Genomic DNA, 19,105 nt, shown 5'->3' with positions numbered 1-19,105 from the left:
AATATCAGACTGTTTATGCACACAGGAGCCCCACTTGAAATTTCAAGTGGATACTCACTGGATAGGCCCACCGGCAGCGATATTACAATGGGGAAGACAGTTCAACGGTGGTTGGGTGTTTTATAGATATCGCCGAAAAACAATAATACACATAACACCTTATATATTTAAACAATACTTCGAAGTAGAATGTTTCTCAAAATGCTTTACTCCCGAACGGCTTCCCGGAGGCTATTAATAATTATGACAACTAACAAGCTCTGAAATTGAGCAGTTGTTTCAACTTGTAAAAACATTACTAAATTTAGAAGAACAAAAAAACACGGAAACGGTTATCCAAGGACCTTGCATGGTGGGCTTCGTTTGTTTGCAAATGTTTCTATGAATAGTTATGAAGAATCATCGTCCTTGCCTAGGTACACGTACTGGTACGCTTACTGGATACCCTAATAAGGGTATACATTGTACTCAACTTTGTTATCAATCCGCACTGTGGTGTCGTTCAATGGAGGCAAATTACAATAGCCTACACAACAAAATATGGAATGTAAACACAATTTGTATGATCTAAAACTCATAACAAAACTTGCTAGTTTGTAATTGTTACAAACTTTGTGAAAACAATAACAAATCATCTTGAATTCAACGGGCACTATTAGTGTTGGCGGATGGCTACTATTTTACCTGGTGCGGGGGGCGTCACCGAAGTCGTGAGCATTTGGGTTAAAGGTCATAGTTGAAGTCAGTCCCGTGTGTTTGTTGTTGATTTACGTTTACAGTGCAGCTAGATAGTGAAGTGACTTGTCACAGTTAGTGAGTTTTACTGTCGCGCTGGTCGCGATCAAAAGCTGTTTCAGAAGTAAGGTACACATTTACTTGTAATCGACGACAATCATGTCTACAATGAAGGTTTTTGTGTCAGTACTGATGTTCTTGGTTGGTGTGCAGAGCGATATGTATCTTCACAATCCAAGGTGAGTTTCTGTATTTTTTCCCCCATAACGTGCCGTTGATTTGTTTTTAACTTGACGTTTCGCGCAATTTCGAAACTGCGCAACTTGATGTCAAATTATTGTTTGTCGTATAATTTATTCATTGTATAAATATTAAAACAAAGTAATGTAAATTGTGCTGAATGATCCTACCACCGTGGTATACATCATGTATCATGTCTAAAAGATAAACAAATTTCCGTATCCTGCCACCACTTATTCATTTGTTATTTATGAAATAAATTACTATATATAAATAATTAGTATCTTGATTAATTATTTGATTGAGATATTTTTTTCCCTAAAAGTTTTAGTAAATTTCTACCTCCGTCCATAGTCCCATTTTGCGAAAATGTTGTGGCACGATACTGAAATCTTTCCCCATTAAATTATTGTGTTGTTGACATGGATATTAAGATCCTGTTTGATGTAGCCCCCTGCCCTATTCCATAAATATTGGGCCAACCACTTTTGTATCTAAAGCAAAGGACACAACGTGGATTGGCCCTATATTAGATTATATACCTATATACGTAGGGGGCTAGTTCAATGTGGATTATGTTGGGCTGTTATGGCTCGCTTTTTTCGACTATGAAAATCAGACCAACGTAAAAGCGAGCCAATAGGTATACTAAAGGGCCTAGCTAGTTGCGATAATCGTTATACTCCTCCTGACGGAGGAGAGGATGGAGGGTGACGAGTAGCGCAACTAGATGTTAATCTAAGTGGATACACAGACTACTATTTTGTATGTATTGTTATTTATTACAGGGGTAGTAACAATCGACTTGATGAGGCAAAGAGAGAAAGAAACAATGGGAACAGGTGAGTCATTCTCTTGCAGTAGCGTCACTTTCTCTGTTAGGATTTTATTTCAAATATTTTGGATCATTCTATAATACCAACAAAACAAGGACAGAAAGAATCCTTGAAATGTTACTGAGGACATTCAAACATTGGAGTGACCAAGTATAATGACATTTCTCTATGCCTACAAAGACAAAAGTCCAATGCCCGATTTAACAAAGCATGACATCATACTTTGGTGTTAAAGATTGATTGATAGTCTTATGATCGCAACCTTAAGATAATATGAAACTAAGCCTAGGGGTTGATTGCACAAAGAGTTACAGTCCCTAGAGTTATTTAAAACTTAAGGCATAGTCCCAAGTTAGAAGAATAACTCGTCCTTACTCGAGATAAGACTAGTCTTAACTCTTTGTGAAATCCACCCCAGCTCTTCAGTCTTTGTATGTTAAGATTTTCCAATTTTTCTGAATTTCACACACTTTACATGCTACTTACATTGTAATGTATAGCTGAGTACTCTGAACAAATGAAGAAGTACAATACGAGTGATATTTATTTATGTCTATTTTTCTTGTTTGTATTTGTTTTGCCTGACAGATTATTCGACTCTCAGAATAATAACCGAGGTGGATACAATGTTGGCAGTCTGGCCTACATGGCTGGCTCAGTTCTTCAGATTGAATGGTAATATGTCACAAAGTTATTTAAAACTCAACAAAATGTATTGTTTAAAGGCAGTGGACACTATCGGTAATTACTTAAAATAATTATTAGCACGAAACTTTACTTGGTAACGAGTAATGGGGAGAGGTTGGTTAAAACATTGTGAGAAACGGCTCCCTCTGAAGTGGAGTAGTTTTCGAGAAAGAAGTAATTTTCCACAAATTTGATTTCGAGACCTCAAGTTTAGAACTTGAGGTCTCGAAATCAACCATCTAAATGCACCCAACTTCGTGCGACAAGGGTGTTTTTTCTTTCATTATTATCTCGCAACTTCGACGACCAATTGAGCTCAAATTTTCACAGGTTTGTTATTTCATGCATATGTTGTGATACACCAAGTTAGAAGACTGGTCTTTGACAATTACCAATAGTGTCCACAGTCTTTAATTGTTTAAACCTTTATAAAGTCTTCAGATTGAAAATAAAATAATTTATTTTCTCATATTGTTTCTTGAAGTTCAATAATAATAAATCTGATGTAAGTGAATTTTTTTTAATTAAATTGGATCCTCTGTAAATTGTTGTTTAAAGATTGTTTGTGTTTGCACTTTAACACTTTTAAGATTCATTGCAGCATTTTTATGGGGCTGATGGACAATGGAGGGGTGTCGCATTATATGGTTTTGTGAGTCTGCATTGTGCACAGCTGTGAGGCGTTTCAACCAACAGCGTCTGTGCATGTGTGGGATGTAAGAACATTCCATGGAAAAGTTCTCAGATTTTTTTCCAGGATCAATGCCTTGGTGCCCTTCATATTGCCCCAAATGAAAGTAAAAAATACTCCATAGGCTGTGCCCCTTGGCATGAAAACCTGCCTTACCCCTTTTTAGAATTGAGCATCAATTCTGACCTTATGTCTTGAACAAAATATGATTAGCCTTTGTTTCTAGGCTTTCTTAAGCAGGTATTTTGATATTGTTATTCTTCTTCCAATACATAGGACCAATCAGCACAGCTGTTCTGACCCCAACGCCAACTGTGAAATTATCCTTCAGTACATGTGTGGAGATCTGGTCAGGGATGGATCAACAACAAGGTAACTAAACACATCCGCCATAACTGATTGAAGTCACTGTACTTCTCTATGTGTTTGTGATGCCATTCAGCTAAATGAGTCATTTGTAAGAAATATAATGGAGAAACAAACCAAAAAAGACCAACGGGTTTCACAAATTCACAGTACTTATTTTTTTTAATTTAAATACCAAAATATGTTTTATTTTATATTGGCAAGTTCCTTCCTTATAATTAAGATCAAAAGAGGTAACAATTGGCATTGAAACCAAATGTGTTGATGTGTTTTTTAAACTTTAAACTCCTTTTTCTTAGTTTTATTTTGTTGCATTTCTTGGTGTTTTGACTTGCACAGCTTTTGAATCAAAGGTGGTATCAACATGTGGTTGTAACAGTAATGATGTACCCATTTGCTTGATCGCATCACATTAGTTGACCATAGGTAGTCCAAGAATTTTTCATAACATTAAAGGCAGTGGACACTATTGGTAATTACTCAAAATAATTATTAGCATAAAACTTTACTTGGTAATGAGTAATGGGAGAGGTTGATGGTATAAAACATTGTGAGAAACGGCTCCCTCTGAAGGGACATACTGTAGTTTTCGAGAAAGAAGTAATTTTCCACGAATTTGATTTTGAGACCTCAAGTTTAGAATTTGAGGTCTCGAAATCAACCATCTTAAAGCACACAACTTTGTGTGACAAGGGTGTTTTTTTCTTTATTATTATCTCACAACTTCGACGACCGATTGAGCTCAAATTTTCACAGGTTTGTTATTTTTTGTATTTGTTGAGATACACCAAGTGAGAAGACTGGTCTTTGACAATAACCAATAGTGTCCACTGTCTTTAATTATTTTATAATCTTTGGCAGTGTGTTTCAACTCTTTTGAATCATAAATTTTGTTTTGAAAATGAAAGAATCATTAAAAAAAGTTCAAGAAATCAACCTTATTCAAGCAATTTGTATTAAGGAAGAAGTATGTTTTAGTCTCATTAAAAATGGACTAGCTGTCAGAATTGACTGTGATTCGATCTATGTTTCTACATCTTAGTCAAAGGTTGTGTAATATTTTACTTCTCTGAGACCAATCATGACATTGCTTGCAATGGATTTGCCAAGAATGCAACACTGTACACACAACTGAAAGATGTGCCTTTGCTTGCAATATATTTGGCAAATAAAATACAACAGTCTACACACAAATGAAAGATGTGTCAGTTGTTTAATTTCTGGTAGGAAATCATCAAGGCCTAATTAATTATTTGATTAATCTAAATAATTGATTGCTTCCCCTTTCATTTCCATGCAGTACAATCCCAGAATATCCAAGCAACTGTGCCAACTATGACTGTAATCAAGATATTGAGTTTGGTATGCATGAAAGCTACGATGAGTATCTCAACTGCAAGCTAAGGAAGAGAGAAGCTAATCTATTCACTGCCGATCAGGTTAGACTGTAAATTCTCTTCATCCCAACTAACCATCGGCCATCCATCCCTACCGACGTATCCAACCACCTCTTCTCACAATCTAACCCCCCTCCCAACCATATCCATCCACATCGTCTCACCATCCATAACCCCCTCCCAACCATTTTCTCACCACTGTACACCCCTCCAAACCCTCTGTCATCTTCTCACCATCTAATACCCATCCCAACCTTCTTCTCACCAAACCCTCTGTCATTTTCTCACCATCTAACACCTGGCCTCCCAACCTTCCCCTTACTATCTTGCACCCCTCCCAATCCTCCCCCAGAAAGCTTGAGATTTTATGACCTTTCATGAATATAAGAATGAATTTCTTGTGGTAAATGAAGGTCAAATGCAAATCTGATTTAGCAAACTACCCAGAAAGTATACACCAAAACATGCTAAAAAAAGAAAATCTAGCTGAGGATAACACAAAAAGGCAAATACTTATTTCCATTTGGGTCTTTAGGGCATGGTCGTTACGGTGGTGAAAACAGTAATCTAGAAAGACTCAAGCAAATACAAATGTAGCTTTTGCAAACTGCTTACCAATTAAAAGGACCTACATAATGGTATAAATATAAAACAAAAAGAGGTATTGCCCTGAAGTCTTGAGAGTATAAAAGCGAAAGCTCAAGAAGTTGGACACCTAGATCCAGCCAAATGCAAGACAGTCATCTGCAAAATAACCCCTTCATCTCATACTTGTTCATGTACCAGGCACAGGTCAACGAACACCTGAGGCTTGATGACAAATTCTGTACAAGGGAGGAAGTAAATTCCTGTTATCATCAGAGAGCATGTGATAACTATCCCTTTGTTATATGATTTACCTTCCTGTATGAAGCTTAATACCTGGTGGGATAACTGATAATACTAACTATTTCCTGTATGCCATCTGATTACACAAAACAATTCTCTCGTTACCGTCTGATGAGAAAAACAATCAACAACTTTGTGTCATCTTTTGTTATCACTAACTCTGCTTAAACCAGGAAACGCATGCAACTGTAAAGTATTCTTCTAAAAATGACAATGTGCCAGGGATGCAGTGTCACAAAAACCCTATTTACAAAGCAAAATCCATGTTGGTGATTCTGATGCTAATCCTTTCCTGAGTTGACTGGGTGTTCTTTTTGTTCCCAGAAATGCTGCAAGGTTACTTTGGCTTTGTTGGTCTAATTCTCATTAAGGACGTGCTTGTGTTGGTACCTGGGTGTTGCATGCTGATCATATTGTAATGGTCAGGTGTGTGTGGGATTATCATCCAGGAAAGAGGAAACTCACAAGGTTATGCGAATGAGGAAATCAAACACTCTCAAGGACCAATTGCATCATGTTAAATAACGCTGTCAAATACTAAAGTTCAATAACTTGTGGTTCTCAGATTGGAAACTGTCAATTAAACCTTCAATTCATTCTGCTCAGTGCATAAATTCTAACCCTACGCTCCATACATGTATAATCCCCTCTACCCATTTTTTCTTTTAGTAAATAGGCTAGGTTGTTTATGACCAAATAATTTAATACAAGAAATATTAAAAAATGCACCTTCTCTCGCCTTTGCTGCCGTATGCCCCCCCCCCCCAATGATGTCTAGTTACGCCACTGTAATGTAGGCATACCATCATGATGAATGTACAATGTAGGTCTAACAGTTTGCTGGTTAAGTTGGTATTCTTTTAGTGTTGGATGTTTTAGCAGTGTGTGGAAGGACCCTAATAATGACTTCTAGTGAATCATATGTTTTAACCTGATTATTTTTAATTATATTTTACCGCAGAACCTGAAAGGCGATTCTGCAAGATATACCAGACAAAACCCTAAGGGTACCAGGCGAGGGTATGAGTGCCCAGAAGAGCGTGACTATTACCCCTACTGGGGACCATCCTCTTGGAGGGTAAGGTTGTTTTTAAAGTTGTTGGGTTGTGGGTAGCAGGCCTGTATGCCTCAATTTTGAAAGGGCAAGGGCACCAAGGCATTTCTTCCTTGGTAACAGGCACCTTAAAGGCACTGGACACTGTTGGTAATTGTCAAAGACCAGTCTTCTCACCTGGTGTGTCTCAACATATGCATAAAATAACAAACCTCTATAAAATTTGAGCTTGATTGGTCGTCGGAGTTGCGAGATAACTATGAAAGAAAAAAACACCCTTGTCACATGAAGTTGTGTGTTTTCAGATGCTTGATTTCGAGACCTCAAATTCTAAATCTGAGGTCTCGAAATCAAATTCGTGGAAAATTGCTTCTTTCTCGAAAACCAAGTCACTTCAGAGAGAGCCGTTTCTCACAATGTTTTAAACTATCAACAGCTCCCCATTACTCGTTACCAAGTAAGGTTTTATGATAATAATTATTTTGAGTAATTACCAATAGTGTCCACTGCCGGCCGTTAAGAGGAAATTATAAATTTCTACTGAAGAGCATTTCAATGGGCACCCAGCTCCGTGAAGTGTCATGCCTGGGGTAGATGGGGAATAGCGATGCAAAGCAGGCCTGGAACTAAACTGAGGCCACGGAGGCTGTGGTCATTGTTGCCCTGGACTTGGTCTTTTGTCTCCTTCAAATGTTTCCACATACCGTAACCTTGGGCATATAAATAAGCTGCCCGGTGTACAGAAATTTTCATAAGGTGTGGCTTATATTCCAAATATAATGGTACCTTCAGATTTTTTAATGGAACTTCCCTAATTTGTAAAGTGAAAATGGCCTTGCCCCTCAGAGAACCTGGCATCGCCCATTAAACTCAAACAAATTCATCTTTACCAGGTGTGTGAAGGTATTTCTGGAGCCCTACAATAATGTAATGTTTCATTATGACTTATTGGCCAGTAACAACTTTGAACCTGACAAAAAGAAAAACAGATTTCAATTCATTGCTCTGCTTACTGTGGAATTCTGTACTCATCACCCATAGAATACTGTGAAGAGCGCCCTCAAGCGCAGAATTCCTCGTTTGTGAAATTAGGCCCTAAGAGCTTGCATTTAGGGTAAGATGTTTTTTTAAGTTGTTGAGTTGTGTGGATCCCGATAGCTTGCATTTAGGCTAGAGTTAAAAAAAGGGTGTCCACTAACATTGTTTCCTGAAAGAAAACCATATACGTTCACAACTTTTATGACTCAGTTCAAAATTCTTTCCTGATAAAAAAACACTTAGTATTGACATAAAGGAAGAAACAAACAGCCGGACGGTAGTTCTGAGTTGTCAAGTGTTGAATCAGTCTACAGAATAAACTCACATTGACACTTGAGCCAAAAACTAAGGTCATTTCAATTTTTTTCTCAATTCTTAAAGTTTGACGGTTTCATGATTTAGTTCAGTTTACTTGCTGAAAGTCGTGTGTGTTCTAACAATTCTTATCAGGTAAAGATAGCGTTGTCAGGGACCAATGTACAAAGTGTATCAGAAATATTTGAAATATTTATAAGTTTTGGTTCAATAAACTTAACTGAGGTAGCTCACAAAAATATTGCCATTTTAGGAGAGATCCACTTGGTCGCACCTGCGTGCGTTAATCAGCCAACCTGTTCATAATAGCATGTAATTATACACAGCTTTTATATATAGACCTTCACACTACATATTGAAGCGAATAACCAGAAAAATCAATACACAATACCAAGAATTCAACTTGATGTGTTACATACATTTTTGTGAACCTCTTCCTACATTTATCACAATATTTCCCCAAATGAACAGAAATTGTGAAAAACACAACGAACGCCAACAAATGTTTCAAAACCAATTACGTAAAGATAAACCTAGACCTTTCCATTGTTAATAAATAAACCATGCTGATTGGCATGGACGGTGAAATTGTTTAAAAAAAAACTGTAATTCTGCAAACTGAGTGTCAATTAAATAAAGTCCCTCTAATGATCGGTTGCTTTGTTTCCAACAAATTTGACATTTCTTTATTTTTTTGTATAGCATTTTTAAGAAATGTAGATCTGTATCTTTTATTGCTTTGCATGGCTTTCCAAAGTTTTTCAATTTCAGTTGGCAAAAACTTGTGCTGTGACGTAGCGATAGAAAAATCTATACCTCATGTAATTTATACCGCCAGGCTCGTATCAAGAAATAAGGATTTGAGTATGACACTGAAAAGTACATTTATACAGGATGTTCAGTTGGGCGTTTTACAAACTTACTTCTTAGTCCTAGTACTTTGTTGCAGTGTGCATGGTTAGCCAACCACACAGCTTCCAACAACAATCCTGTAGTCGATGCATTTCATATTTATCTTTTTCCCACATTCATCGGGAATACTTGATACACAATAGCTAGTGATGAAACCGGTCATGACATGGCTTTTTTTTTTGTGCAAAACCCTGAACTGTTGAACAATAGCTTTCGTACAAAACTTAAAAAAATACTAAAAGGAAGTACATGTATATATTTCACTCAATGGTGTGTCACTTTCTTGGAACAATACTATGTTTGTATAAAAAGCAGAATGGTCTCTTGTTCTGTTTTTCAAGGTTAAATATCACACCTGATAATAAACACTATGTTTTACAACAACAATCGGGAGCTAAATTGAAAGTCCTCTACCTGCTGTCAATTTTTTTTTTTTTCCTTCTATTATAATAATTGTTATATTTTTTGGGAACAAAAAAGACATACTTTAACAAAGTCTAGGACTTTGGAATCTGCAGTGCGCATAATAATGTGAAAGAACGATTTAATGCAAATAGTTTAGTACACACCATATACATCAATTAAGTTTGTTATTACTTATGTAACACACCTTAAGTAAACGTTGGCCTTTAACAGTTTAGTTAGCGATAATGCCCAATTTAAAAAAGCCCCAACATACCTTTTGTTAACCTCCCTTTATTTGCACTTATTGACAGTTATTAACAAAATACAAATCAGATAGTAACTTTATGATTCCTTTAAGTAAATATTGTTACGGTAATAATGCGCTGAGTAAATACGTCAGTGCTTTGTAAATAATGTTTGCACTGATCAGTTCATTTCCAATGAGTTATAGTCAACACTATTACTATGGTAATTTGTACATCAAAGGGCAACATGCTGCCAACAGAGGGGGGTATATTAAATTAACAGAACATGTTCAAAAAGTGGATATTATTGAGAGCCAATGTGGAATTTGTTTCCCTTGTTATTCACTTCTGTACAGAAAAACATTTCTTTGAAAAGTTTGTTCAGGCATGGTTCTGTGGTTCAAAAGCACTCCACATTAGTGACGTCACTTTTCCTCAAAATCATCTATAATTTCAGACAAACATTGTGCCACTATCTCTCACACGATCACCGTCAGATTTCAGTAGCATTAATCCGTTAATGCGAGGAAACATAAATCTTGGACATGTGCGTGTGCATAATTTTTCTGAATTTTAACGAGTTGTCTGAGGTCTGGCTGTCTAGCTTCTATGTTTAAGTATTAATGGGGAGCGCCATTGAAATCTGGGTCATATATTGGTTTTTGTAAATTTAACGCAAATATAGGTAAAATTGTAAAAAAGAAAGTACATTAGAAGTCGTGTTTATTTTGTTATTTTGTTTTAAACAAACAGAACTCATAGCCCGCAGGACACTAATTTGGATGCATGTGAAAGTTCCAGCTGGATACAGTGTCTAGTCGAAAGAAAACAGCAAAAAACTATCACAGTATTTTCATATGAGTGTTGATTGCTATCGATGTTTATCGAGGAAGGCAACAGAATTTGCAAACCCTCGGAAATCAGGGAATCGTTTCATAATAATAATACTAATAATATTTATTCAGGTAAGCACATTTACAAGAACAAGTACACACATTAAAAATGTTCAAGAAAACAAAGTAAAACATCTGTGGGGTGCCCAGGAGAGCATAAAAGTAATAAAAAAATGTAACTATCGCCAAAAGTCTCCTATGCATTTCTCAGATTGAATTTTTGTTACCGCGATAAGGTATTAAGACAATTGCTTCAAAGGATTTTCTTTCTTTAAAAATTTTTTACATACTATCAACTACTGCTGTAGTTTTTTTACAATTTTTACTTCCTGGATTATAAAATTAATTTATGACCCTTCCTTTAATTCTCTAATGTTAGGAAAAAAGTGGCTCAACTTCATGGTGTTGCTTAGTTAGTTTATTGCTCACAATAAAGCACAAAATTTGGCGAGTCAATACTCCATAATTTTGTGTTTCAATTAGTGCAATGAGTAAGAGGAGCCTCAGTGTGTCGTATTATTGATTTATGTTAAAATTCATTTCAAATTTTTTTCTGATTTTTTCTTCTCATGTAAGTAATTCCGATGTTGTATTTGCTTTTAGGATATTGCGATTATGACCAACGATGCCACGAGGTGCCCTTATTTCCAAGCCGAGAGTGCTAATGTCAAAGCTCGCTATGGTTGCAGGCTTCCTATGGAGATGCTTCAAGCAAACTTGAACTCGCGTCAGGCCATCATCCCAATCACTCAAGAAGAATGTGAGGTATGTAACAAGATACTTGGTTACTATGGTAACCATAGGGGAGTCCAGACAAACACTCCCAACCCTCTTGGATTGAATATCCAACATACATAGATTATAATCCTACATAGATGTACTCTGTATAGATTATTGTAAAGGATAGCGTTTCTTCAAACAGTGTAACATGGAATGTTGGCTAAGTTAAAGATTTGCTAATGTTACTTTTTTGTTTAATAATGTTGCCAAATGACATTTACCTTACTACTTTGGGTTATTTCTCTTTGTGCTTGGAATAAACTAACATGTATACAGAAGGGAACAAAATTCTCCTTGTGATTTTGAGAAGACTAACAGAAGTTCAGGATGCCAACATTTGATTAGTCAGTTGCGTGTCTTGGCTGAGTGGTTAAGACATGTAAGAGTGCTAAACTTAGGCTCTGGTTTTTCTGCTCAGCAAAGTGTGGGTTTGATTTCTGGTCATGGCACATGTGTTCTTGATGACCAAGATATTTTACTACAGTTGCCTTTTCCTTCAAATGGGGCATTAAGTCGTAGGTCCCATGTACTAGGCGAGGTAGTGCGTAAAAGAACCCATAATAGAAGACTAGGGGGTGATAACCCCAGTGTTCCTGGTTCACGTAGAAAACACACTTGTTTACAGGTTTCCTCAGGCTTGTGAGCTAAAGTCATTAAGTTCACTTATGAAGCATCCTTGGCTTCATTACCAGAAATATATATTAACAATCCTCTTTTAGATACAAAGTAGGAATTGCAAATTTGCAAGGTGGGTGTATAATCAGTCAGGTGAGGCTTGCGGCAGCACCATGTGTAAATCTCTTTTGAGTAGCGATGGTTCTACAAAAGAACTGGTTGTTTTTGTTTTTGTGATAAAAATATTCCACTAATTGTTTTATTTTTTTCAAACCAAGGCTGTTGTGTTCCCAGAGGATGCCGGTGATGAAGGCACCAGGGGAGTCTGGGCAGAGATCCCGGCTCACGGTATCGAGGCGCCAGACTGCAGAGAGAGTCATTGGTCTCGTGATAATCACCTCGGTAACGGTGTGTCTGGAGAGACATTGTCCTATAATTGGACTCTACCTAACATTGAGCATGAGAGATGTGCAATGAGGATCAGGTAATATCAATATTGTCATGTTTTTTTAAAGGCACTGGACACAATTGTAATTACTCAAAATAATTGTTAGCTTAAAAACTTCTGTGGCAACAAGCAATGGAGAGCTAGCTGCTGATAGTACATGTGTAAAACCCTGCGAGAAGCAGCTCCCTCTGAAGTAACATATTTTTTGAGAAACTTCTCACTTATAATTAAATAATAAAAAACTTTATTATGCATTTGAAAGCACACCAATTGGTGGAACAAGGGTGTTTTTCTTTCATTATTCTCTTGCAACTGCGATGATCAATTGAGTCAAAATGTTCCCAGGTTTGTTATTTTGTGTATATGAAGTGAGAAGACTAGTCTTTGACAATTAGCAAACATATCCAGCTGTCGATTTCACAAAGAGTTAGGACTCGTCTTATCTCGAGTAAGTCCTAAAATTAGTCTTAAGTATAGGAAGAGTTTTGTGAAATCGACGGCAGTGCCTTTAACAACAATGTAAAGGAATGGTAATTGCCTCAATCACAATAATTATTTTGAATCTGAAAGCTCAGTGGTGGATATAAAGTTGATCTCAGTTCAAATTCTCTGAAATATATTTTTTGTATAAAATACTGGTGCGTGAAAGAGATTTTATTTTTAGACATCAAAACCTCTGTTGTTTAATCTGAATGCAGCAGTTTGAAATTTTCATCTGATATTTTCTTTTTAATGTGAATGCGAGTGCAGGGTAATATTATTTCTTAATATCCTTTGTGCAGGTACAATATTTCTACTGGTGAATATAACGGATGGGATGGCGCTGTAAATGCTTCGCTTAATGCACAGAGGAATCAAGAAAGCACTTTGGATGTCACATCAAGGTACGTATCAGTTCTCTACTTTTACACTGGCCCATTTACGTGCTGAAAATGTGCACGTTTTTTCAATATATTCTCCCTACTCGCTTAACTCATTAAGCTTAAATTTTGTGCAGGTTTGTTATTTCATGTACAATGTTTGATCACACAAAACACGTTCACTGTCTGCAAATATTTGTCGGCTCTTCCGACTATATGTATAATATAATTAAAAATTTATAACGCGCACATATCTGTCTCAATGGAGACACCCAAGGCGCACAAAAAAGAACATCAACGTAACATATAACAGAAAATTTGAAACTGAATTAGTAAGAATGCTTGAATAAGTATGTCTTTAGTCCGGTCTTGAAGCATTGAAGGGAGGTAGCAGTAGCAATTTCTCTTGGAAGAGTGTTCCAAAAACTTGTGGAGCAGCCACACAGAACAAGCGGTCTCCCCACGAGTGTCTCGCTATATGTTCCTTTTAAATATGGCTTAGATCTTTTTCTCTTTTCAGGTTTGGATTTGCCAATCCTGCAGATGGGGAAGACCGTGGATATGTTTATGAAAACAACCCAGAAGTGGACGTGTTTGGAAACGTTCCAGGGACTAACAGAAACTTTGAGCTCCGTCTTGCAATCAATACGGCCCAGCTTGGCAGAACTTTCCAAGATAGGTAAATATTGATGTGGTCCTCACCACACCTTCTAAAACATTACAGGCCTGTATGCTTCATTTTTTAAAAGGCAAGGGCACCAAGGCATTTTCTCCTTGGCAAAGGGCACCCTATGGAGCATTTCAAGGGCACCAAGGCAATGACAAGGGGGCATGGAGGCAATCGCCTTTGTTGCCTCCGTGAAGTATCAGGCCTGACACTACAAAATAACTTGCCAGCTTTAAAATAACCTTGTCAATTGACTTATTTTGGAATGCTTAATAATATTTTCTACTGTACTGCATGACTGAAGTGTTCATGGACAGTTCTGGACCTAGTTTTATAGCTCCGCTGACTGTTAATGAAAAATTCATAGTTACAGATCATAACAAATCTGCATCATAGAAAGGACATTTGGCTTGTGCTGGTGCAGATATCACCTTGCTTAGACTTTTTACTTACAAAAGCTTGAACAGAACTATTAAGCTGAACATGTATTAATGTTTCCAGTAAGCACAACATTTCTTGGTTAGCCATTGAAAATTAACAAATAGTTCACCCGTATGGAAGAAGTATAAACTATGTCACAGTTAAACAGTTCAATCATTATTTTATTAAATATCATTTTTTTTTTTTTTTTTTTTTTTTGCAAGTTTCCAGACATACACACAAGGCCTGATGAAGGGCACTTCAAGGTGTGGGCTACAATCTATTTTTCCCAGGGGCCGTTACCGCCTACTCCTTGGGATGATACAAACTTTGAGCATGGAATAGCCCCTTAACTCTTATCTCTTATTATTGTGTAGATCCCACACGTTTGCCGTTCGGAAACGACCAGCCACTGTCCCACAGGCAGCTACCATACGTAACTTAAACGTCCGTGGAAAGCGAGGAAACATCGTTCAGGTGTACCCAGGTGTGGAGTATGACTTTGTGCCGAATACTGTGGAGACTATGCCTGGAGAATACATACATGTTCAGTAAGTGATCCTCACTTTAGATGATTAGTTGGGTGTGTGGGTGGGTGTGGGTATTACACTAATCCCTATTGGGCCACGGCGGGATTCAGATCGGGGTCCTAATAATAATAATTGTAATTACATGGCATTTTTAAAGTTCTGTATAACATTCAAAGCTCCAGTTCAGGTCAATCAACAAGTTCTCAGAGTTTTGGAAGTGAGAAATGTCGTGTATATTTCTAAGATGTTTGGGAAGAGAGTTCCGTAAAGCGGGGGGCAATGTTTGAAAGTGGAAAGGGGAGTCCGCGGAACAAAAAGCATGCTGCCCGATGACCTCAGACCTGGCCTGACATGCTGGTTCTGAAGCATTCTTTGAAGGTAGGGAGGGGCTGAACCATGAAGTGCTTTGAATATCAGGAGGCTGAATGTCTTAGAGGTGGAAGGCGCGGCAAGCTACCACTATGCCAACCTGACCGTTTGTGCGTCATTGCATCGTTTATTTGAATGCTTCTTCATCCTTGGAACTCTTCCCTTTTTTAGATGGACCGGTTCAAACACCAACCCCAACAACAATGACGGCCAAGGTCTACCAGGCACAGATCGTTCTAACCTTGTGATGCTTGAGAATCAGGTCTACACAGAGGGCAGTCTGGCGTATTACACTCCCTACTCTAAGAATGGACACTTCGGCAGGAGCTACCCCCTCAACCTGGACGATACCACCTTCCTTGGATTCAGCCGTGCAGAGCTGGAGGACATGGCTGTGCTGAGTAGTCGTGAGTGTTTTCATTTCATTTAATCCACAGTTTTAAGCAAACAATAGGGCTGCTTAGCTGTACTTTGCTCTGCAAGTTTATAGAATAAAAAACGAGCGGGTAAACAGTCTAAGACGGTTCCTTCGACTTGGTATTTTGTTCCAGGCTGAAGCAATTCAACCTGTAACTGCCCAGGCCTCAAATTAACCCACGGCACTTACAGCAATTCCTGTGGTGCTCTGTGCTTTTGCTGTGGTGCCCTTTGCAAAGTTCCAAGACAAATTGACACTTTCCTCATAGAAGGGCTCCTTACCAGAGGAAAATTGCTCTGCCCCTTTGAGAGCGAAGTTTAAGGTCTGTCTACCTTCTAAAGTCATGTCAGGGACTGAAGTTGAAGGCCACACTCTCCTAGAGCAAAACTAAATCAACGTTCCCCTTTTTGTTTCCATTAGATCAATTTCGTGGTGAGATGTCTGAACTAGACGATGCCGGAACCTTCTACGATTCCAAGCCTCTGGCCGTCACCAGCACCGGACACTATCACTACATGTGCACCAGGAATAACAACTTCTCTAACCGCAGTCAAAAGGGACGTATTGTGTCTAAAGACACTCCTGTACAGTATACTGCTATAGGATGGACAGGCGGACAAGTTGAAACAAACAATGGGTGAGTGGATTAGGGTTTTATGAACTGGGATATGGGTAAAGGAAAAAGTTGGTTTGGGTAGATTAATAGACACTCCTGTACAGTACACTGCTATATGGGTGTAGACATGATATTCTTCCTACTTTAGTCTGATTCCCGATTTTTTTTGCCCTTGGGAAATTTTTTGAAATTGTGCTTGAATAGCCTGAAAAGTCTATTAAAGCCTACACAATTTGTACATGTAGGACAGCCCTTGTACTGAAAGAAATTGTCCTACTTTTTTTCCAAGGACTGCATATTATGCCTGTGGGTGAAGGAAAAGTTGGGTTGGGTAAATTTCAAGGCACTTCTGTACTGTACACTGCTGCTGGTTATATGGAGATCCAAAAATTATGATAATTTGTTTTAGTAGGTTTAAGTTTTGAGTTGTAACCAAAGCCCTGTTTGTTGTTAAAGTATAACTAACTTTTGTACTTGATAGATTTTTAAGAAAAATCAAATACAAACAAAGTGTGCTGGCAGGAAGTCCAGCAGCCGATTTCACGAAACGCTAGTGGTAATCCTATCACGAGTTCCTAACTTAGAATGGGTTCAATGCGTCCTAACGTCAATAGTTACGGGGCTTAAGTCGTCCTATATAAGTCCTAAGATAAATCCTATTAACTTAAAGTTAGGAAGAGTTTGTAGAATCGTAATGCAATGTCAAAGGTACATGTTCTATGTAGCTATTGCCTGTAATATTTATGAGACATTGATACTAATTCTTCTGTCATCATCTGTTCCATTCAGAGTCCTAGAGTTCACCCAAGGAACCTTGGACCATCTTGAAGACATCAAGATGGAGGAATGGAGTCCCGAGCAAGGCCACGAAGCCGTCAAGGCCAAGGGTGGTGAGGACAACCTCCCCGGTGAGTACTACGAGAGTAACTTCGTGGTCATCACACCCGTCGAGAAGTTCACCGTGGAGAATAGAATGTTCAACGTCCGCATCAGGCTGAACGAGGCCAACACGGACATGGTCGGGGTGTACCGCAGCGACCCCGATACCCTCAACAACTGGGTGAAGATCGAGTCTCAGATGGAAGGGCGGGAAGCTGTATTCTCCGTCGACCAAGGTGGGGCTTACGTCATACGTGGCGTTGCCAACGGGGGCGCTATAGCCGGTATCGTTGTCTGTTTGATTGCACTCGTCGTTGTGGTTGGGGGGTCAGTTTTCTATTTCAGGAAACACCCAGACAAGTGGGATAATTTATCCAAGACATGCAGGTCACTTACTTCCTCCACCAACAGTCGGGTATAAAATGACACTAAGGGAAACCCTGGCCTACTATCATAATTTCCACCATCTTGATCATGTACCCTTTGTACCATAGTGTTAATGAATATCGTTGGCATCATTACAAAAAGGTACCATACTATTTAACCCCTAGCCTCATTTTGATCATAATATGGTTGTACTGGGATAAATGGCCATCAAAGGTCATCTAGGAATGCATATTTTTGACCAACCTATGCAATGTTTAGACATTCCAACAACAATAATCATTTTTAAAACGATCTATGTTCAACTAGTCATATTCTTAATTTTGTATGTGTTATCATCTTCATAATTATTATGATGTATGTTATTTTTATACGTGTTTTACGGTTTGAACCTGCCATTCAGAATTTTCCACCTGGCAGTGTTTTTTTCAAGTAGATGTATTATTATATTTATTCACATGAACAATTATTTTACCTGCACATTAACATTTTGTAGAATGTTTATTTTCTGGCATACTACTTGATATCTGTTTTTAAAGAACTTTAAAGTTTTTAATTTTAAATGATCAAAGTGCTGTGCTAGACAAGTGGAAGAAGATTTGATTCGGTTTTCTTTAAGCCATTCCTTAAAGTTTCAGAAGCATCCCAGGTTCTGCCATGAGTTTAATTCAAGTTAAAAAAAATCACTGAATCTGTTTATATTTGCCCACAAGCTGACAAGACCTTCATAAGCTTTCCCCAATAAGCTTCCATGGCATCTTCATTCCAGTTATCCTATGTACCACCAAAAACGTCTTTATGTTAACCTTACATGATTCATAAATAATCTTTCGCTTAAAAAGAACTGCCTGTTCCCCTCAATTGCTCCCCAAACCCCTTTTATTCCTCAAACTCCTACATTCATCATCTATGCTTTCTCTAACAAACCTCTCAACATCCCTACCACATCCCTTTATCCCTTGAGCAACCCCCCCCCCAACTTTTCCTTCCCACCCCTCCCACAAGAATGTTGAATTTATTTAACACTCCCCTCTCAACATCTCTCCCCATCCCTGCCCTTCCCCATATTCCTTTCTATCCCTTTCCTCCCCTTCCCCTCCCTCTGTTACATCCAACACCTTTAACCATCCCTAACTCTCCACCCTATCCCTTCCTATGTACCTTCCCCTACCCATCCCCTACCAACACTCCCCCCCATATTACCTGTTCCTATTCATCTATTATTTCACAGTGTCTATCTGCCTTTCAACCCCCCCCCCCCCCCATCCCCACTTTTAAAAATTTAATTTCCTAATTCCTTACAATGGGAACAATATTCCCAAAAGAGTGCTAAGAGTGAATCCAGCACTGCCAATCAACCAGTCTACTTAAAACCACTGAACAACAAAAGTATCAGTATTAAGGCATTGCACGAGGT

General features: G+C 38.1%; 1 protein-coding gene across 1 annotated transcript; it reads left to right on the top strand.

The window, feature by feature from the left end:
• The first annotated feature begins 728 nt into the window (after positions 1 to 728).
• Positions 729 to 18,893, top strand: LOC139951026 (protein DD3-3-like). Its single transcript, XM_071949847.1, has 14 exons — positions 729 to 974; positions 1,764 to 1,817; positions 2,400 to 2,486; positions 3,466 to 3,561; positions 4,856 to 4,994; positions 6,802 to 6,918; positions 11,306 to 11,467; positions 12,376 to 12,581; positions 13,328 to 13,429; positions 13,926 to 14,084; positions 14,870 to 15,043; positions 15,563 to 15,798; positions 16,230 to 16,446; positions 17,215 to 18,893. Exons 1-14 carry the CDS (start codon positions 895 to 897, stop codon positions 17,723 to 17,725), a joined length of 2,340 nt encoding a protein of 779 aa, XP_071805948.1. The 5' UTR covers positions 729 to 894; the 3' UTR covers positions 17,726 to 18,893.
• The last annotated feature ends 212 nt before the right edge of the window (positions 18,894 to 19,105 follow it).

This window comes from Asterias amurensis, chromosome 2 (assembly GCF_032118995.1).
Source record: "Asterias amurensis chromosome 2, ASM3211899v1".
NCBI lineage: Eukaryota > Metazoa > Echinodermata > Asteroidea > Forcipulatida > Asteriidae > Asterias > Asterias amurensis.
Note: the sequence above shows the minus strand (reverse complement) of the source record. Positions and strands in the feature narration are given on the sequence as shown.